The 22,023-nt window shown below is 43.8% G+C and overlaps 2 protein-coding genes across 12 annotated transcripts in view; one reads left to right on the top strand and one right to left on the bottom strand.

Annotated features, from left to right (window-relative positions):
- The window catches only part of LOC119459688 (lysine-specific demethylase 3A), a 335,630-nt gene extending 327,227 nt beyond the window's left edge, over positions 1-8,403 (bottom strand). For 3 of the 6 annotated variants that reach the window (XM_049666286.1, XM_049666299.1, XM_049666295.1), the window contains exon 1: positions 8,105-8,398. In XM_049666286.1, coding sequence (XP_049522243.1) covers positions 8,105-8,260 — 156 coding nt within the window. In that variant the 5' untranslated portion in view covers positions 8,261-8,398. Of the gene's footprint in view, positions 1-8,104 lie in introns of all 6 variants that reach the window. The other 3 variants (XM_049666291.1, XM_049666288.1, XR_007466584.1) reach the window with 2 other exon arrangements.
- Positions 1-22,023, top strand: part of LOC119459749 (receptor expression-enhancing protein 1-like) — a 199,491-nt gene that overhangs the window by 141,253 nt on the left and 36,215 nt on the right. Inside the window, exons 1-5 of one of the 6 annotated variants that reach the window (XM_037721374.2) lie at positions 8,555-8,757; positions 10,651-10,723; positions 10,894-10,973; positions 14,699-14,819; positions 15,451-15,564. In XM_037721374.2, coding sequence (XP_037577302.1) covers positions 8,726-8,757; positions 10,651-10,723; positions 10,894-10,973; positions 14,699-14,819; positions 15,451-15,564 — 420 coding nt within the window. In that variant the 5' untranslated portion in view covers positions 8,555-8,725. Of the gene's footprint in view, positions 1-8,554; positions 8,758-9,408; positions 9,471-9,494; positions 9,605-10,000; positions 10,204-10,299; positions 10,487-10,650; positions 10,724-10,893; positions 10,974-14,698; positions 14,820-15,450; positions 15,565-22,023 lie in introns of those variants that run through there. The other 5 variants (XM_049666412.1, XM_037721373.2, XM_049666403.1 and 2 more) reach the window with 5 other exon arrangements.

The raw sequence follows: 22,023 nt of genomic DNA, 5'->3' as shown, positions 1-22,023 counted from the left end.
GACCATCACGAACTCGACGACCGCTCTTCGGCCCGACAGGTCGACACCCCTGTCACACGAGCAGATATAACCGCGGTTAAGCTTAACCATGGTTTACAGGGTTAACCGTAGTTAACGCGAGCGCGGTCTGCCATTGCTACACGGACTTGGTTAAGCAAACCGATGCAATCACGTGGTCCTCATGTGTGCAAAATATTTTGCGCGAAGTTCACTGTGCATAATAAAGAAATAATAACCAGCATGCAGATAAATGTTGCAATAAAATATACGCTCACATTTTCAATACTACAAGCCTTTATAACTAAATAATGTTGATGAACTTGGCGAGTTTCACATTAAGTCTTTCAACACTGGTTGCTGTAGCCGGTTTACAGTGGCTAGTAGCCGGTTAGTAGCCTTTACGAGAGCCAGCGCATTCCATTGCGTTTCTTTTTGTTGTGCGTGGTAGTTGCGGTGTGTTAGCAGTTTGTGCGCATTATTTCCTCTGCTACAGGTTACAAGTGTCGTATGGCCAGTAGGCTTTGCTGAGAATAATTCACGTCGTGTGTTTTCTGTGCTCAAGTGGTTTGTGTGTGTGATTCGAGTTTTAGCATATATTCGGGCATTCCTTGTGTTCGACCGCAGTGCGGTAAGGTGATCCTCCCAAACGCGTATAAATGTCCTTGTTGTAGCGTCGGACCAGTTACTGCGCCTTTGGCTCATTGCGATTTCGGACGACGCTGGTGCACTCGCAATTGCCATGGCGTCCGCCATCTTGCCTGTTCGTCGGTTTGCGAGAGTAAACCGAGGTTGTCAAGCTCGGTTTGCGATAACCATGGTTAGGGGGCTAACTACGGTTACGCCTGCCGTGTAGCTAGCGGTAACTGCGGTCAGCCGTAACCGTAGTTAGCTTAACCTCGGTTAAGGCTGTCCGTGTGACAGGGGTAGTTCATGTAAACGTAGCTAAGGAGACGCAGACGAGAGCTCGATACAAGTCAGGTTTGCCGCGTAGCCTGGAAGCACATAACCTAGAAAGCATTTCATTTTGGCACCGATGATAGTCGGTCATCACCGCGAAAAAGATTAACTGGACACATGAGCATTTTCGCTACATTTCGAGCAGCGGCGTAGATGTGACGATTTCGTGATTCGTTAAGACACCGTGTGCAGGGCTCCTATATGCTATGACATGCGGGGTGCACAAACGCGCGTTGGCGCAGCCATTAAAACACCCGTATCAGGCCAACAGGCCGAAATGGTCTATATATGCGCTGTCACCAAACAATGCACTACAAAAAGTTATCGCGGAGACGGGGCTAAATGATGTGCACAAGACACTATAGTCACGTCAGGTTACTTCCTTTCACAGAAAACTCGGAACAGGCATAAGTGGAAAAAACACAGCGCAAAAAAGACAGGGACACGAGAGAGCGACACGCACACAGTGCTGACTTGCAACAGTTCTTTCAGGAGGACACGAAGGAATAAATATATATATGGCACTACCATGCGCCAACATGTGAATACTTAGCAAAACACTGGAGCATCATTTCGAATGATGATAATGATAACCACGTGCTGACAATGCACACTGGCTGTTTGTCATTCAAATGTTGTTTAGATATGCGATTTCCCGAGATGAACGTGCAATCGAAGGTGAACTGACGCACGAGCTACCAAATTTCCGGATGAAATCTGCCTCAATGATTTCACGTGTCAGCCGTGAATTATGTCTAGCCAGCACTTCGCTTTTGTCAAAGTGACACCCGTGATATCACGGCAATGAATGCCCAGATGACCCTGTACCGTGTTGTACAACACATTATTATGCTGTTCCCTGAGACGATCATTTGTGCACCTGCCGGTCTGTCCCACGTATTTTGTCCCACAGGAGAGAGGAATCATACACCACGCCAGTGGTGCAGGACACTAAACCATTCCCGTGTTTCACAGTACAACGACCTCGCCTGGTTTGCGAACCAAACTTGCGAAGTTTCATAGGTTTTCATAGTTTCATAGTAGCGGAAAAAACCACCGCAACACCAGCGCGTTGCCTTACCCTCTTCAGTTTGTGGGACACATGATGTATATACGGAAGTACTGCAAGTTTTTCTCTTTTCCACTGGCGGACGTGGTGCTCGATTGTTTTCACCCCGCTTGATTTGCTTAGTTTTTCCGCGACGGTTGATACTAAATCCTGCGTATATCCGGCAGATGTCAACCTGCGCATCAAAACTTACTTGCATTGAATGCGGACATGACCTTCTGAGGGCATTGACGAGGCACATTAACGATTCCTCGCAAAAACTTGCAGTACTTCCGTATATACATCATGTGTCCCACAAACTGAAGAGGGTAGGGCAACGCGCTGGTGTTGCGGTGGTTTTTTCCGCTCCGGAAAAACTATCGAAACTTTGCAAGTTTGGTTCTTCAAACCAGGCGAGGTCGTTGTACTGTGAAACACAGGAATGGTTTAGTGTCCTGCACCACTGGCGTGGTGTATATGATTCCTCTCTCCTGTGGAAAAAATACGTGGGACAGACCGGCAGGTGCACAAATGATCGTCTCAGGGAACACCATAATAATGTGTACAACACGGTACTGGGTCATCTGGGCATTCATTGCCGTGATATCACGGGTGTCACTTTGACAAAAGCGAAGTGCTGGCTAGACATAATTCACGGCTGACACGTGAAATCATTGAGGCAGATTTCATCCGGAAATTTGGTAGCTCGTGCGTCAGTTCACCTTCGATTGATTGCACGTTCATCTCGAGAAATCGCATATCTAAACAACATTTGAATGACAAAGAGCCAGTGTGCATTGTCAGCACGTGGTTATCATTATCATCATTCGAAATGATGCTCCAGTGTTTTGCTAAGTATTCACATGTTGGCGCATGTGCCATATATATTTATTCCTTCATGTCCTCATGAAAGAACTGTTGCAAGTCAGCACTGTGTGCGTGTCGCTCTCTCGTGTCCCTGTCTTTTTTGCGCTGTGTTTTTTCCACTTATGCCTGTTCCGAGTTTTCTGTGAAAGGAAGTAACCTGACGTGACTATAGTGTCTTGTGCACATCATTTAGCCCCGTCTAACGAAACCGAACGTCGGCTTTTCGAACGCGTACAAGATGACGGCCCACTTTTCTAGTAGATTAGGATTTTCGTACCGAAAAAAAAAAAAAGACCAAATATCTCATTCTTACTCCCTACTAATAACGTGTAAAGGCAACCAGCATTATTTTAAAATATCAACCTCAAATCTGCCCCACATTGCAATTTTTTGCCTTAACGCAGAAAAACGATTGTAATGCGTGATGAATATCATAGAAATATCTTTCGGCATGGCTCCAAAAAGGAAGGTTTTCATGCTCACTGTTTTTAACAAGTTTTCAAACTGAATCATGTTACCTTTATATATATATATATATATATATATATATATATAACGCACAAAATATTTGATATTTTTGGGGTATATTTCTTTTAAGTGTGGAATGGAAATATTGCATATTAAAAAAATCACATAGGGTCGACCTCAAGGTTTGGTGCGTTTGGCATGGAGTGACCCATATAATTTCACCCAAAGGAAAATTCAGGACGACATTGTAAATGTTATAACTAGAATAGAGAATACCGTTCAGCGCAACAAGGACCTCGACAACATTTATTAATATTTGGCAATGTCTGGATAACTAACTTCACGTAAAATGGTATCTGCGTGAATTGAACGGCGGCTCAATTCACGCAGATAAAAAAGACCGACGACGCGGAACCCTTGCGCCAGTTCGGCAGACGCCATTAGGTGCTACCGCCTAAAGCCAGCTAGCAACCGCTCGGGTAGGGGTTTGTTAATTATAACGGGACCAGCAAAGAAAGCACAAAAAGAATTCCGAACGCATCCAAGGGAAAACGGGGCTCGTTACGAGGCCAGCTGCTGTACCTCGGCCGAGGAAGCAGAGCGCTCGCGGAGAGAGCCCCGGAATCGATCGCCGAGCCCAAGGTTCAACGCCCTCGGCCGCCCGAGCAGCGCGCACAAAAAGTGCTCCCGTGGCCGTGCGCCGGCGGCTCAGCTAAGGGGGCACGCTGTCCAGGGACATTCCAGCGCCGGCGGGTGGCACCGGAAACTGGCACCAAGCGCGCTGGACGGCACACTGCTTGCGGGAGTTCAAGTGGTGCCTACCCTCTCCCCGCACAAACCCCTCTCGCTTCCCTCAACAGGCGTGCGGAGATTGCCGCGGTAACAAGGACACGGCAACAAGGCCACAGGCCTGGCAGAGGACGCACTACGCAACATAACGTGCGCACTACCGTGGCCCGCAATGATGGGAACTCGAGCCGCGACCGATACCGTGCACTTGTGCCACACCTAGTGCAACTGGACTTGCAGTAGCTGTCCACAAGACGGCCACGGAGAATTTGGCGCCACGGTAAGACTCCATGCAAACGATTGAAGCCATGAGAACAGCAGATAAGCTGCGGGCTACAAAGAATTAAAAACAATCTACACAGAGCAAAGAATACATTCCATGACACTTTTTCGAATAAAGTATAAAAACCTCGAAGCTTCCGCTGTTGTCGACCCCAACCAACCCTACAGCGCAAGTTTTCACTATGAATGTGAAGGCAAGCAACGGACATTCAAGGCAACATACCACAAGGGTCATCACAGATGTAAATTTACCGTGTCAAGAACCTGCACATCACTGTTCGTGACTCGTCGACGGTCCAACAAGCTTGCTCCAATTATGACAAGTATGCTCCAGCAAAATGGCTATAAACTGCCTGACAACACACACAGAACACATGTAGCAGTAGCTTCACAGGTCAGTCGCAAGCCTCAGCAAACTGTACTGAATCTCCAGCTTGCTGGGTTAGTATTCTGATGTGTGAGGTCAAGGCAGGATAGTAATGACACACAGATGGTAAATGAAGTTGAAAGCTGCTACGACCGCTTGAAGAACAACGAGGTCGAAAGCGGAGAAAAAAAAATGTGGTACAGGATTGCTTTCTCCTCCTAATGTTGCAGCCTCCACCACCCCAGCGTTTGTCTATCCTACCAATCTATGCACAGAGACTGGTCTCTAACAAGCACTTCCTCTGCCCCTGCTAAAAACGATCTTACGGGCATAAAAGATCAGAGCGTGTGTTCACAAAGTAGTTCTTATGCGAAAGTGGTTCATAAAACTGGTGCCAGCCAATCGTGATGGCGGACATGTTATTAGCGAAAGCAGTCAGCCAATGCAAACAGATATTACGAACAAAATGCTGTGCACCATAGATTTCACAATGCTACTTCCATCCGTCATAAATACGATCCAAGTGGCTGGTACTGCCAAGAAAACGATGATACACAGCGCGTGTGCAAGAAATTCTGCATGCAACTAAGTAAACTGCCGTTTCGATGTAGCTTTTTCTTCAAAAAACATGGAAGCTACTGGTCCGGCTCTTTATGGAGTTAAAAAAAAAAAATGTCTCAAAGCAAAGGCGGTATTCATTACACCCAAATATTCGAGACCAACTAGGTTCCTCTGTAGGGTGTTCGAAGCGGATGGCAAGTTCTTCATTGAAAACTGCGGCGCCTGCTGCGCGGTGTTTGAACCATCAGGGAGGAGCCCAGTTGACCCAGAAACGTTAGTAGAAAATAAATTGCAGTTTTGGTTGAATATATTGTTTACTTAAAAAGAAAAGCATTACTTTCAGCAGAGTTGCGACATGGGCTCCAGGTACATGTTTGGAAACGGAACTAGCACAACGCGAAAATACAGGACACCGTATATGTCCCCTTACTGTGTCCTGTGTTTTAGCGCTGTGCTAGTTCCGTTTCTAAAAGCATTACCGCACACATTTAGTGACGAATAGAAAGTAACCTATACCGAGATGAACAGTGCCGCATTTTTTTAGTACTTTCATTGACGTCGTAAGGGTGAATGTCTGCTGCTTTGCATACATAGAGTACTTCAAGAGAGGAATTGTGTGCCGAACTTACTATTGAAACGTTTTTAAGCTACTGGGTGCATATAAATAAGCGTGCCGTCTCGCATTAGAAATGCCGAGACGACAGTGCTATGGGCCGCTATTTTGTACCGATGCCTTTTTCTATGCTAATGCCTTTTGGTGCTTTGCGCGAGTGGTCGCGTTCAGCATCGGAAAAAGGCATTGCTACCAAATCGCGGCCATGGTCAGTTACGAATCAATGCGCCATTGCTTGCGTTGTGAAATTCACGCATTAAAGACTCAAGTTATGAGATTCAACAGGACGAAACCGAAGATTGCCAAACGAGGACACAATGCGAAAACACGTTTGCATAAACTGCAATATTTCGAACATCCCGCTCCAGGAATAATAATGCACAGACAAAAAAAAAAAAAAAAAAAGCCTTCCGATTCACAGCGAACGGTGTTGACTGTTTCGATTTAACCTGCAAATGCTTGGGACGGTATGTAATGCGTAATTCTAAATTATAGGCACAAGGAAATCGTGTATCCCGGCAGTGTTCTGCTGACTGCATTCATTCAACGCTGAGGCTGTGTTACGTAAGAGCAGGAATGACGAGAACAGATGACAGCAACAGACACTGACGAGCAAAAATAAAATATCACATGCATATGCAGCTCAGAGCGCGACCGCAAAGTACGCGAGGTAGTGTAGGATGCGTGAATACAAGGCCGGCCAACACAACGTAGCCTGCGACCTGAGCTGCCAAAAAGCCCGGGAAAGGTGCGTCCTGCTTCCCAGTGAATGCATTTATACAAACGCACTCGTGCACCTACAGTACGGCACATTCGATATCCAGCCGCCTCCTCGCCCCACAAGGGCCCCACAACGGAGCAGTTGACCCCATTCCAGAAATTTCCACATGCACGCCCACGGAGACCTCCTCGATCGGCGCCACATAGAGGAAGCCAACCGACTAGGCGCAAGAGGGAAAGAACACTCCGCAATTATTTTCTCTCTCAGCCCGCATGCACAGTACAACACGCGGCTATGAGCGAGCACAATGAAACTATTGATTTTAAAGAGAGTTCATGTATTACGCCAGTATATCGCGCAATTACAGACTGATGGGCACACACCATAAAGTGATCTGCCCCGCCCCCCTTCGACCCCTCCCCCCTTTTTTTTGTGTGCGTGTGCACTTGTGTCCCATAACAATCATAACCATTAGTGGTAGCCGACAGCATTTTGAAAATAATGAGTGCTACTTGCGTTCTATTAAGTTCCGCAGTGAGCAGATAAGCGACATGCGCATGACGATAACATGAAAGTGCAGACGAAAATTGTACGGTACGTGTTATCGCTGTGTAGCAAAGCTTGCATACTTCTTTTGAAACAGGCCTGCAGTCACCGTCAAAAGGCACCAAACTAACGCGGTGATGACGCGGGAAAGTTGCTGCTGTTACAAGCTTGATATGAGAGCAAGAACTTCAACATGTGTCCCAGCGACAGATATGCACCTGCCATGACGGGGAACCAAAAGCACCACCATTCAGAAAGCAAGGACCTACCATTAACTGCTGATTCTGTTTTCTGTAATCTCTGTGGTTAGGCCGAATTCAACAAATATAAACACGTAAGCACGTTCAGAACGGATGCAATACCATTATAACTAAGAGCCAAAGAAACCCGCAGATCCAGAAACCCCTAAAGGAAACTACGCTGCACTAGGCACACCGAGCGTTTTGCCGCCATTTCTGAAAACGTAAACAGTTAGCGGGCGCTCACCGCAAACGCTGCTGCAGTTCGTTCTTGCACTGTAACTGCAGCAGCGCTGGCAATGCAACACGTCATGATAAAGTAAAAAAATATTTGAAAGGCTCGAGTTATTTATTTTTTTAAATATGCTTGGCGCGATTCTTGATAGTAAAACTAACTGAGGCTACGTTAGCGGAGTTGATGCCAGCGAGTAGAAGCGCATGACAATAAATATGCCAAACTCTGCCTCTTCAACTCACAAAATAACTGCACGAGATATTTCAATTTACTTAAAGAACGTTGCTTTCTTTGGCTGCTATTGAGCGCGCGGAAGGTCAAAAATGGCTGTAACATTCCAGCGGTACACAGCCTTCCCGCCCCGCACGAAACTGGGCGCACAAACACAGTTAGAAACGTAATGCTACTTACGGAAAGCTCGGGGTGTTTAGGATCCTTATGTGACGCTGCACGGATTATTCCAGCCCTCCAATCCAAATCTGATGCCTTGGAAATTTTGCCTTTGCCCGCACTGTTAACACACAGAAATCGTTTGCCCACAATCTCCTCGCGATGCTTGTAGGCCATTGCACATATTAAGTATCCAACCTCTGGCTACAGGAGCCCAGAGTGCACACTTGAAAACTGCGTGGACTGGACGAAAACACTACCACGTCTCCAAACGCGAACGAATAATACGGGAGTTGAAAGGTCGCCACGTAAGTCTCAGTACGCCTGCGCGACCTCGGAGGGAGGAAAAAAAAAAATTTGTGCTAAGCCACGTGACTGAAAGGCGCCCCACCACTGGAGCAGGAATGCGCTCTGCGCCCAATGGGATGCCGCAAGATGCGCGGCTCGGCCAATAGCGGCGTCCGCGCTTGAAAGTGGCGCGTCGCCTCCGGCGCGCTGTCTGCGGCCCAGCGGCTCGTGTTCTGACGTAGCGTATTCCACGCTCTGTTCAAAAATTGTGGATGCTGTTCTTTGAACTTTGGGAGTGTCGTCGTGTGCCTTTCGAATCTTACGAGGACCCATATCATTTTGGATATACGCAGAATGATTTCCACCGTCATATCTCGCCTAATCATGTGAGTGCAGCGAACGATCCTTGTTTTCTTTTGGGCAGTTCGATGTATTGAAAGACAAAGACTGATGTTATATGGTGGATTTGTAGCAATTCATTACAGTGCCCGTTGCCTCTGACGCGGTTATTTATTACTACACCGTCCTATTTGCAGTTAACGCATTTGTTAACATTTGTGCAGCGAACGCTGCAGCTTTTGTTTGCTTGTGTAGGCAGCATAAATAACTGCCTGTTACACGATTGGTCTGTTTATTAACGATCTGAATTAATTTGTTAATGGAATTATTAGACATTTATTTTAAAGACCGGCTCCCTGTGAAAATTCTACCGTGTGGTCGTTGTTCTGAAGCGTGGGATTGTCTTACGTCATACTCTGCTATTAGCAGTGCCGTGGCTTATCGCCCGCGTTTTATTCGTGCATCTTGTGTTTTGGGCCAGTGATCCTCAGTGATCAGAATAGTGTTAATGTTCGCCATACACTGGGTTTACTACATTATGCCTGACCACCTGATGTCCAAGTCCTTACTGCGCCACAAAGAGAGTCCGCAGCGTGTCATTGTTGTCAGGCAGCAGATGTTCGTGATGCCAGGTCCTTCGTTTGTTCCTATTGTGTGACTGTATTGTGTTCCAGTTTTTGCCGCATGGCATTGTCTGTACATGCTAACAGCGTATGCTCTGCGAAAAAATAAGGGACGTCGAAAAAATTTTGCAAAAGAGGTTTTCCGTGTCCTTATATTTTTTGGCCCTTCGCCACACGTCATCGCACATATTTGGCAACGCATGCACATTGTAGAGGGTAAATGCACTGAGCCGTTTTGCATATGGCCAAGTCATTTGGGCAATGCGCAGGGGTACATGAGCGTTATCCTATTTGATTGTCCGCTCGTAGGCACTTGTGCCGATCATACTGAACAATTTGCGACTGGTTCAAGCTAAAGCCCCTTCATCAGCTTACGCTTGACAGCGGTAGTAATATGGAGGGGCTTTAGTTCAAGCGTGTACACAGGTCACTCACCGTTGATTTGTTCCGCGCACCTTCATAATAAGCTTACATTTGTCGCGACTGCCAGACAGTTTTTATAGCGACATTGTCTATTTGACGCAGGACTAACTGTGGGTAATGATCTTACTCTAGCATTTAATGATGCTGCGAACCTACTACGTGAGCACGCTTAGCAAGGCTATTTTTTAAATATTTCTAGTAGCGGCGGGCGTAATATAAGGCATACTTATGCTGTTCTGCTGCCGTCCAGCTGATCTTTTCACAGTTGAGTGGAGCTGAGCCTTGTCGTCTACATGTTGGCAGCCGCCCCACATTTAGGTGAACGGTGCCATCTGACAGGCGGGCATTGTTTCAGCAGAAGCTGCTTGATGGAGTGAGCTGCATGGTAGAGAGCGTGTGTCAGCGGGAGGGGTCAGACCCCCCACCCGCCACCCCTCTACCTTTTCGGTGAGCTGCTGTTGCTGTCTGTGTGCTTGGGAGAGGAGGGAAGAACTCCACTTCCTGCTGGGAGGGGAGTCCGTTTATTTTGGTTGGAGCCGACGATTATTTTGGGGCCTTGGGAGCAGGAGCTTGCCTCTGTGTAGAGATGCACCCTTCCTTGCTTGGGAATGTTCAGCTCTGATTTCGCATCCAGGAACAGCTGTGCTGTGTAGTTCATCCTCCTGCAGCTCTGACTTCTTTTGTGTTGCGTTGCGCGGTGCCTTACAATGTTCTGCTACAGTGTCATTGTGTGAGTGACCTTGGAACCACCAGTCCACAAATGCAGAATCCTTCGATTGGTGCACAGCGGGCTGGTGCATCTTTGCAGCTGACACGCAGCCGATTGTGTCTTCTGTTACTGTTTTGCTGTTGTTGCTTCCCGGTGCTGGCTCATTGTTTCTATCGTCTCTTCAGCTTGCTCTTCGGTGTGCTGTACCCTGCATATGCATCCTACAAGGCAGTCAAGAACAAGGACGTCAGGTCCCACGTAAGTGCAGTTTTCATATACGGTACCGTGTATTGGGTGCACGTTAAAGAACCTTAGGTGGTCAAAATTAAACCGGAGTCCCCCACTACGGCGTACCTCATAATCATATTGTGGTTTTGGCGAGTAAAAAACCTGAATTTAATGTAATTTTATAAAACCTTCCTTTGCAGCTTCAATGGATGATGTACTGGATCGTATTTGCCCTCTTCACATGCATCGAGACATTTTCTGACATCTTTATTTCATTTTGGTAAGTGCACCTGGATTTTGTACCTAAGTAGTTTAAACCTGTATCACACTGTTTACATGTAGCACTATTTGCTTGTGGGAGGAGAGTATTACACAAGTGCTGACATTTTGGGCATCTATGCCATTAGTGAGACATATGGCTTGAAATTTACTTTGCTACCGTGTTGCATAGTGAAACAGAAAGGAGAGCAAAGATATTTTGACATGGTCAAATGCTTTTCCTTGGTGGTGCTTCTCAAAAAATTATTCACAAATGAGGAGTAAGTGTAACTAGTGTAAAATGCCAGTAATAATAATGCCTTCTTTGTGCTGTGTTTAGTCGTCAAGACTTCCAGAAATGTTGTTATTGATCTCTCAAAGTCATCGTTAGCATGCTGTGCATACCATGAACACTTTTAAGCAGAAAGAAAGCCGATACATTTGTTGGTTTATTGCTTTTTTTTAACCATTGAGCAGGCCAATAGCACTGTGTCATTGAGCATTGGGTAGCATCCGAACCAAGTGGAATGCACAGTGATATTGTGCTTCTTCCGGTGCATGCCTTTGTTCTGACTGAGCTGTATAGTGGCATCAGGCATATGAAATTTTAAACTGTTCATCATCAGCAACAGCATGCTATATAAGTACACTGGAAAGATTAAAACCTCTCCCAGAGATCTTCAGTTGCACCAGGGGATGTATTCTGCGACAATCACTTTCAGCGATACTATCGCCAAGAGATCTTCAGTTGCACCAGGGGATGTATTCTGCGACAATCACTTTCAGCGATACTATCGCCTTGGCGATAGTCACATTTAAGTCAAGCGACTGCTTACCCGTGACGTCAGCATGCACTACCAGCACGCGCTCTTGAACGCCTCACAACACACGAGAGAGTGCACCGTGAGAGTGCAGAGCGGTGCAGGTGCGTTCTTTTCAAGTGTAATGGCCGCTTTAGGTAAAATAAATTGGAAAAGGAAGTGTGAAATGTGTTATTTTCATCAATAAATTGTGCTACAACTCGCGTGGTTGCAAAACACATTTTTGATGATATTATAAAGCAACACATTGTTTCTGCATCTGTGTATCAGCCATCGTGCACCACCAGAATGACATCGTCTGACTTGGCTCTACTACACTTCACTTCCAACCACACGAGCAACGCATTGTTCATGGTGCCACTGCCAGCTGCTCCAAGGCACTGTCATCGAAAATTGTCACTGCAATAGCCGATCAATAGTCAACAAATATCGCTGCGCAAAACCACGTGCAAACTGCCATCAAAAATACTATAAATTACTAACTCTCTTGTCTCTACTACACTTCACCACCACCTGACCACGAAAAGACGTGTTCGTTTACTCAATATATGTCGGGAGCGCTCAACAACACCATGGTGTAATATTGACGTAGACCGGAACTAATTCCGGTTTTGCTAAAACAGCCAATCAGCGTGCGCCGATGGCGAAGGCGTGGCCAAAGCCATCCTATCACCAAAAGTGATCGTTGCAGAATACGTCCCCAGTTTCATATCAACTGATACATTCCTACTCCTGCAAATATTCCAGTTTCCTTGCTTTGCTAATCCTCCTCTGGTCACAACTGCAGTTCTGTTCCCTTAAACTCTTGCAGCTCGAATTATGCCCAGCACAATTCACATAATTGCTGGAATGAACTCTACCTTACAGTACGATTATACAAAATACGGGGGCAATCATTTTTAAGCTTTGCGGAATCTTTAAAAATCACCTTTTGCAGATAACATAATTCTAGTCCTTGAGCTGGATTGTTAAGAGAGGCGGACATTACTTGCGTGAAAAGTGGAAACACATATTCAACTAATTAAGAAAAATTCACTAATTAACTTCCTAATTAATTACTTTATGCCACATATTGCAATTTACTCATTGCAGCCAGTGAGCTTGTCAGGCGTATCCACTTGGAATTAATTTCCAGAATGACACCAGTTTGGAGGTATGCACCATCAAACACACCGTAAAAATACACTGTTGTTCCACTTACTTTTTTAACAAAATGCTCTTTTATGCATTCAAGCACGAAAGTAAATGAAACGCTCATTTATTTTGTCTCATGTTCTGGGAAATAATATATCGAAATCAGGGGGGGGGGGGGGGTATCATCATGAAAATTTATTTCAAGTGAATGCATCTTCCAAACTCACCGGCTACAATTAGTAAATTGCAATATGTGCCATAAGGTAATTAATTAAAAAGGTGAATTAGTGATTTGTTGGTTATTAGTTCAATATGTGTTTTGATTTCTCATGCTAGTAATGTCCTCTTCAAATAATCCAGCTCAATGACATGAATTATGCTATCTGCCACAGGTGATTTCTAAAAATTTCGTAAAACTAAAAATGACCACCCTGTATAATGTACGAATAAGAACCTGCATATGCATGTCCAATGACATATTCACGCCTCTGCAAATGTAGTCGTTTGCATTTGCTGGTGACTCCTACTTAGAGCATCATTCCTTACACATACTGAGCGTGACAACGCATATTTAAGAGTGCCACAATTTCTTGTGTGGTCCCGGGTTCAATGCAGAAATGAGGCAATTGCCACATGCAGATAAGTTGTTCGACCTTGAAATTTAAAAGAAGCAGTTTAGAAAAAGTAAAGCATGTGCTTAGTTTCACTCAACCAGTGACCCCATAAGCTGCTGTCAGTGAGGGTTGTGCTTTCATAAGTGTGTGCTGCAGCCTTGCTTATTGAGGCAGCCTTGTCACTGCAGCGAGTGCCCATACTTTTTGATGTCTGTTTCTGGGGACACATACCGACACTACCATGGGTCCTTCAGGTGCGAGCTACCTTGGTTTCTGCTTTGTGAGAAAGAAAGGGTGGGCAGCTGCTGGAAGACTGAGATGGGTCACTGCACTTTCAGTTCAGTTTACAGAAGTAGCTAAAGAGTGGGAGGAGGAGAAGGAGAGAGGTTCACATAAAACAACATCTGGTTAGCGTTGAACTGGTCAGCAGTACCTCCATTGCTGCCCCCATGTAACACTTTCACCCTTTAGACATTTTAATGTTTTAAGGCTGTTTATCCTGATCGGGTGCCTTTGCCTCTGTATGATTGTTTATGAGCAAATTTGTAACTTTTGTTTTCACGTATTTGATATTTCTTGCTTAACAGAGGTGATTCTCTTTAACCCATCTTGGCAACTGCTGTCCTTATGTGTAACACAACAGTAATATGTGAATAAAATTTTTATGTGAGCCTTTATCCTAGTATGCTGTTATTTATCCTGATAACACAAACTTTTCAAGGTTACTGTATTTTTTCCAGTGCCTTTAGTTTCATTTTTTTCTTCCATGAAATTCAAAATATGAAATTTGCATGGTCATTCTTATTAAGCTGCTCTAGTATGAACAAATTTGCTTTTCTATTTTAATGCTAATATTATTATAAACAGTACAGAACAAATAGTTGTCTTTTTATGTAGTTCTGTGTAATATTTGTATCTGAAACTTAGAAAGCACTCGTTAAATAAATGAAATGGTATTGAACAGAATGGCTCCTCCTACCAACATTTTCACTTCTGCATACATAATTTATCAAAAAATGTTCTAATTTGGGTATTACATTGTCTCTGAAAGTGTAAATGCTTTACTTAACAGGCTGCTCTTCAATTTAGATTGTATTACTTAGATATACCTTGTCATGAGAACATACCTTAATATATAGTGTTCCCCACAATAACAGTTTGGTTCTTTGTATTTCTAGGATGCCATTTTATTATGAGCTCAAGATCTTGTTTGTTCTATGGCTCCTGTCACCTGCAACAAAAGGATCAAGTCTCTTGTACCGACGCTTCGTTCATCCACAACTTGTTCAACGTGAGCAGGTGTGTTCCAAATACTGTTGCTCCCAGGGCTTGTATGCTTACCTCTTTTTTTTTTTTTTTTTGTAACAGGTGGAATTTAAATACTTCCTTCACAGGAGTGGCATATTTTTTTAAATACTCACAATGGCTTGTACTCGTAATTTTTTTTTTATTTCAAAAAGAGCCAAAGAAAGTATATCGCTTAAAAAAGATAATGTTTGTAAGATAAAGATACGCAGTTTGCAGCACTTGCATTTACTGTAGAGGAAAGTGCTACTTTATGGTTGGTGTTTAATCTTCAAGTTACTTAATTTTACCATTAACTGCAAAAGTTTTTGGAGCACTGGATCAGGTAAAAATGGAATTTCATTGCAGCCAATGCACGCAGTCTCAATTTGATAAGTGCAATAGAGATATTCACCATGTGACTAACAGATTGTTCACCTGAATTTCGTGCTGAACAGTTAAGTACTCAGGAAATTTAACATTTTAGCGAATTCTAAGCTCTGAAAAGTTTTGCAGTGAGGCATACCATTTATGCAAGTTATTTCTCCGTACCTTAACCAAAAAAAAAAAAAAATGGGTAAACATGTTTGCTTGCTGCTGTCACATTGGAAATTGCTTAGTAGTTCTTGCATTGTCTCTTTTGCAGGACATTGATGAACTGATAGAGAAGGCAAAGGAGCAAGGCTACTCTACCATGTTGCTTCTTGGCAGCCGTGGTCTGAGCTATGCCACCAGTGTGGTGCTCCAGACAGCCATCAAAGTAGGCACCTGATATTTGCTCTATACACACAGCATGCAAGGGCAGTGAATGATTGTGCTCTAAGGCAGCTTGACTAATCTTCTATTCCACACAGCTATTGACTTCAGCCACAGTTTCGATTGCAAGGCAAGTTGCATGGGTCATAGGGGCATAAATGAAATACTAACAACGCTTGCACAAACAATGTTCTCTTTTTATTCTCTCTCTTGGGCTTATAAAATGAAATGTTGTGCACTGAAACTCATGCAGTTAACTAGAGAACTTCTCGGAATTTTATTCCAAATTCTGCCAGCTGTTAGCAGCTTCTTGCTTCTGTTGGAGTATGTTGTGCTCGTGCTGGCCACTGCAGCCGTGATATGCACCTTGTATCTAGTTTATACGGGAGGTGGTGGTGGTGGGTAGACATGATCTTGAAGTGTTAACGGAGAGACAAAAATAGAAGATCGGAGATCACATCACGTAAAACCCCTAGAAGCAGACACTTTGTATTTGGCTGAAGTTTGTCAAATCCAGAGTGTTGACTCTAAGCACTCTCCTGCTGAAGCAGTGTGTAAAATGGACCATACACTTGGCACGTTAAGAGAATTCCTGTCTGAGCGTAAAGAAGGACACATAAATTTTGTGAAAACGTGGCACAGAAAACATAACTTTTCTTAATCGCCTCAGACATTCTAAAAGGTCGGCAGCATGTTACACTCCTGTAACGTGTGAAGGCTAAAGCCTGTAATGTGTGAAGGCTAAAGCCTACTGCACACATGGTAATGCATCAAGTTATACGATCGGAGGGGTCAGACTTCTTGCAAGATATAACAAGCCACAGTTTGAAGTAAATGTATAGTGCTGTAGGTCAACCTCCTCAACGACACATGCATGTGCCTAATGCACTACCTAAAGGTTCTTTTGTTCTTTCTTTCGTTCTCTCTTTCTTTCTGCGTTTCTTTCGTTTCTTCATTCATATTCAGCCATAGCATCTTTGCTTGGTTACGGGGATATGAGCCATTCCTGATGATGATATTTATTGCATAACTCGGCATATTTTTTTACATCACTGGACACCGCGCCACTTTTTTCGGGTATGAACTATTGCAATAAGCCACTTCAGGCTTTCGCCTTCAAAATTCAGTAATGTTAGCAGTTCTCATGCGGGGCTGTAGAACATAAAGTTTTGTCCTTGCACCCCCCGTGGAGGGGTTGAGGACTGCAGCGGAAGCGATGGGGAAGACGGAGGAGACGACGACGATGAAGTAGCTATACAAGACGACAGGGACAGACTAGTCACGTGCCACGACATACTGACACACTATAAGACACAAAGAGAAGCATACCCACAACCACACAAACAACTAGACAGATCTCAAGAAACAGATTGGAGAAGGTTGAAAACCAGAACCTTCAGAAACCCAGTACACTTAAATTCCAGACAATACCCAGAAGCGAGCTGCAAGCTCTGCAAGTACGAACACGCAGACATGGCACAAGTCTTATGGAAATGCGTAGAGATCAGAGCAATATACAGAGAGGACAACATAGAACCGGACCTTCTCAAGGAGCGATGGCTAAGCACTCTGACTAGCTCGGATCTACACGACCAACTATGGGCAATCCAGTGGGCCCGGGCAGCGGTGGAAAGGCTACGTCTCACTGCACATAATGCCCGGGTGGCCTGAGCCCGGGCTGGCAAACCTCGCAGGTGCTTTTATCAATAAAGTTTTTTCCATCCGTTCTGCAATATAAATAAAATAATTTTAATTAGTATACTAGACTACATTCACATGCAATAAGTAAATTGGAGATATCATTTATTATAGCCCTGTGCTGATATGCTCTGGTACATGAAAACATAAGTTTGTTACAGAAAGGTCGATCAGCCTTCTTTTACCTGCTTTTCGATAGCCACATGAACATTATATTGTGCATGGTCACATGCTGTACATTCTGGTGTCACACTCTGGGCTTTAGAGTGCATGATGTTTTACTTTTGTTCCTGAATTGTGAGTCTTTCATACAGCATGAATTTCATAGTATTTCAAAATTTCCTCACTGTTTCTCCTGAAGCTTGAATTTGTAATTCATGTACATTCAAGCCTGTTTATATAGAACACAAATATTTAGAACATTGCTTGTATGAAATGCGGCAAGTATTTCTTTGAAAGTTGTCATTGAAATTTATAGGAGCATTGTGGGTCTATTTTAAACCATGCCCCTTTACAAAATGTGCTCTCACTTAGCACTGTTCTTGTGCTTACACTACCTGCAGTGATTATGATAACTTCACATAGCTTCCCGTCGGACTAGTTGGTACATGGCAGTAACAATTGAAAACGGATACATGAAGAAAGGGAGAGGGACGCAGTGCTGACCTGCCACTGAAGTAAAGCAATAAGCGGGGCTAGTTGGTGCACATTCATAATTGGATTATGCCGAGTTTTAACACTGAAAGAATGAAAAAACACAAGACCGAAGGAGAAAACACGATGTCCTTATTTCTCACTTTATTTAATTCTATCAGTGTTAAATAACTTGGTGCAACATAATCATGCAACTGAACATTTATCTTGCACATGGAAAAATATATAGAATTGGAGGGGGAACCAGGCAACGGGGATAACCGAAAATCAGCATGTGGGATAGAGATTGACCCTATGTTTGCAGTGTTGCAAACTGATCTTTAAAAAATTTGGAAAACGACTAGAAAGCTAGGAAAGGTATGTCATATTATACGCAGTTGTAACACCTGACAGAAGGTTGATTTAATAGGGATCAACAGGAAGGGCCAGGCAAGGGAAGAGACCTGGTCAGTGGCAGGCTCTAAAGCGAGTGATGAGGAAGTGTTAGCCATGAATGTGAAGAGAGATGATGAGGGGGAAGGAAAGGTGTCTGTAGGGAAATGAATAGAAGGTAACGAAAAAATAAAAACTTACTGCAAGGAGACGCTTTGGTTGGCTAACCTAATTGACCATGTAGGCAATTTATTTCTGTGAACAGTAAGGGAGAGAGAGAAGGCAGATGACTCTCGCACACATGCCTTTCACACTGCATCACGTAGGCCTCTAATGTATGATGGATGTGCTGGTCTTTGTGCCGAAATGAAGCGCAACTTCGACCAAAATCTACATCTTCAGGAGCAACAGTGTATCGTCAACTTTAGGAATCTTGCATGTTCTCTGACACTCATTCAAGCACCACCTCATCCTCCTTAGTACCATAAGACACTGGTATCTGATACGCAATGTTGGTGTTGCATGGAGGGGGCCTCGCTGATTTGTCACACACTTTCCTGCAAAGGTTCCGTGTTAAACAATACATGCTGTCCTTTCCAGCAATTTGTTTCCAAGAATGTGACAGCTTGTGCACACAGAATATGATGTCAGTATCGCAGTTACCTTTGGTCCTCTTGGACTGTTGTTGGTTTTTTTCCTGAAACACAGTGCGACAGAGAAGCCACTTACCTTCCAAAACAGTACTGTGCGTGTACACATCCTGCACACAGTTGAGCCACAGCAAAACTGAGCTGTTTACTGGTTCATGATGGGATTACCTCGTAGGTCTGGTCTCATGCTGTTATAGGAAATAAACTCGGGAGGGTTATATAAAAGACATTGCATTAGCACTTATTTATGCATCCAATTGCCGATATATCTTTTGTAAACCCCTTAATTCGATATACCTGGGTTTGACTGTGTAGAGTGTGGCTTGAAGGAATTGCAATCAGCTCAGAAGTCTGCTGTATTGTCTCTGTGCCATGTTTATGGCATAGGTTTACTCTAATCTATGCATATACTTTTTCATCTCGGTTTCCCTACACTTGTAGCATGTTGCCATTTAGAATGCCTAATGTTTCTCCAAATATTTATTTTTTATTGCTTAACATTGAGTTATCAGAATGATGATCAATAAGAAACTGCTTGATATTTGACTATACTGTTATGTTCTCATACAGACATGTTTAAATTACTTTTTCTAGGTGTATTGTGAAACGTTGGAATTCCTCGCCAGCAAATGCTCGCGTGTTGCTTCTTGAGTAGTTGTAGCATGTGTAGAAAGCTGCTAAAGCTTTGGACAGTGCACCATACCTATAAAAGACTGGCTGAGGGCTGTATATGTTAATCATCAGGCAAGCATATGCAACAGACCATGGTATCACCTGGAGGCTTTTATACACCATTTTGTTTAGGCAACAAAAATAGTTCTCGTGACCAGAGCAGTTCAAAGCAATCAAGCAGAAATATAGAAGTCATGAAAAGAAGTATACAAACTACGGATTTTATTTTAAAAATCTCCATTTCTTTAGAACATAGGCATGTTTATTTATTTATTTACAGTACCTATAGTGCCCTGTGGGGCACTGTAGGTACAAAATACTAAGGTTCAAAAATTCAAAATACAAAGAATGCATATACCTGAGAAAACGCCAGTTGATTCAGACTTATGAAGAGAACAACATAAAAAGAATGTTAATAACAATAACAAACAAATGTTCACATAAATTTTAATACATATAAATAACAAAGCCAGAAAAGAAAAACAGACAACTACGCTCAACGTGAGCCAGGTTGACTGAAAAGGAAATTCTGAAGCAAGGAAGAAAATGGGCAAGGGGAAGCACAGACATTTCCTGGCGGAGCTTATTCCGTTTGTGAATTGCTCTGGGGAAAGAAGCTCATTTGGATAAGTTGGTCCTGCATGCAAACTCTCGCACCTTCAAACAGTGCTCTGTTTGGGCAGATATGTATGTAGGCTCCTTTATGTTTTTTCGTTTTGAATACCCATCCTGCAGTGACAGATTTCATAAAAGAGGGACAACCGTAAATATTTCTGTATATCTTCAAGGAGCGGCCATCCTGACACATTTCGGATCTCAAATGATCGCTTAGAAAGGTCATATTCACCTGTGACAAAATAGGCCGCGCTCCACTATACATGCTAACAAGCATCAAAGCTCACTTTAGTAAAAGGCACACAATTAGAGTGTGCAGGTTAAGTTTGGCTCCAAGAACATTGTGAAGCAGTCATAAATTTTCAGCTGCATGCCATAGGCTGCCAAGGAATTGAAGTTTTTGCGGAAGCTATGATCCACTTGTCTTCGCCTACAAGTATACATGAATAAATGGACAATTCTTTCGAGCATGACAAATGCAGCCTCCTCACTGATGCGACTAATGCTCCTTGGCATACTTGAACTCGTGGAATGCTGATTGTGCACTTCTGATGCAACTTTATTATGTAAACATTTTAAGTGAAAATATAATGGCATTGCCTGGGAGAAGCTGCTTGCGCGTGCATACCCATTCTTTTTTTTTTTACCCTTTCCTTCCGGGAGAAGGGCCCACCTGTGGCCTATTTAATACTATGAGCACCACCTTCCTCGTGAGCTCTAGCCCATTGCATGCATATAAAGGAGGTTTCTAAGCGAAAAATATTTGTTAAAGTGGTATTGGTAGGTCAGACAGCATGGTCTACAAATTTCTTAGAGAAAGAACGTCTTCAAAAGGTTTCAGATCTCTCGTGGATGCTCTGTATGTGTGTGATAATAGTTCAATAGCATGAATAAATTAGCTGTGCCTTCACAAAGGAAACTGTTTTTTTCCTTGATTTTTATTTTTCCCTCGTGATTTCAATTCAGGGCGTGGAGACACTTCCCCAGGCAGAGCCAAGCGAGCCTTTGCCAGCTTCATCTGCTAATGATTCTAACCGCAATCGTGACAGGCGTCGCTGATTTTCGGGGTTTCGTGCGTGCTTGTGCCAAATTGCTTTTATGCTTTGACCAATTTCTTGCATTTTACTTTTCAATAAATGTACATTTTTTATTGGTTATTGTAATTGTTTTTGTTGCCTTTGTTGGGTTTATTTTTGCTGCTTTATTCTAACCATTACCAGCGCACCTGTTAATAATGCACGCATATGGTTGTGCATTGTAGATTGCAGCTTCAGCACTAGCAGCATGAACTTACCGTACTTGCATGTAAATAATGTGACCACAAATGTAATGCGAGGGGTGATTTTCAGTCTTTCGGAAAAAGAGTAAAATGTATATTACGATTATAACATGAAGTGCTGCTGCTAAGAAGCAGGAAACGACGCATAAATGCGGATGCTCGCAGGGCGCTTTATTCAGCATTACTGCATACTGCAAACTGATGTCTTTGTCACTGTCAGCGAGAATGCTGTTGTCCTCCATGCCACCAAAGGAATTGAACAGGCAACACTTCAGAAGTGTTCGCAGCACAATGGAGCATGGCTCCCTACGCTGTAGCGATTGCGGTGGCGCCTAGTGGTTTAGCAGACTGCTGCTTGAAGTGTGCAATTTTTGTAGCGTTAGCTACACTGGCCTAGCCAAGCCCGTTTCGCGCGGCACATCAAGAGCCGTGCTGCGCATGCGCAAGGATCAGTGATGTCACACGGCTTGCGCACCGGAGTCGGCACCTCTCGCGCACTCCGCCGCCGCCGCGCGCGACTCAC

Source organism: Dermacentor silvarum, chromosome 1 (genome assembly GCF_013339745.2).
Source record: "Dermacentor silvarum isolate Dsil-2018 chromosome 1, BIME_Dsil_1.4, whole genome shotgun sequence".
Taxonomy (NCBI): Eukaryota; Metazoa; Arthropoda; class Arachnida; order Ixodida; family Ixodidae; genus Dermacentor; species Dermacentor silvarum.
The sequence above is the reverse complement of the archived record's forward strand: the minus strand, read 5'-3'. Positions and strand labels throughout refer to the sequence as shown.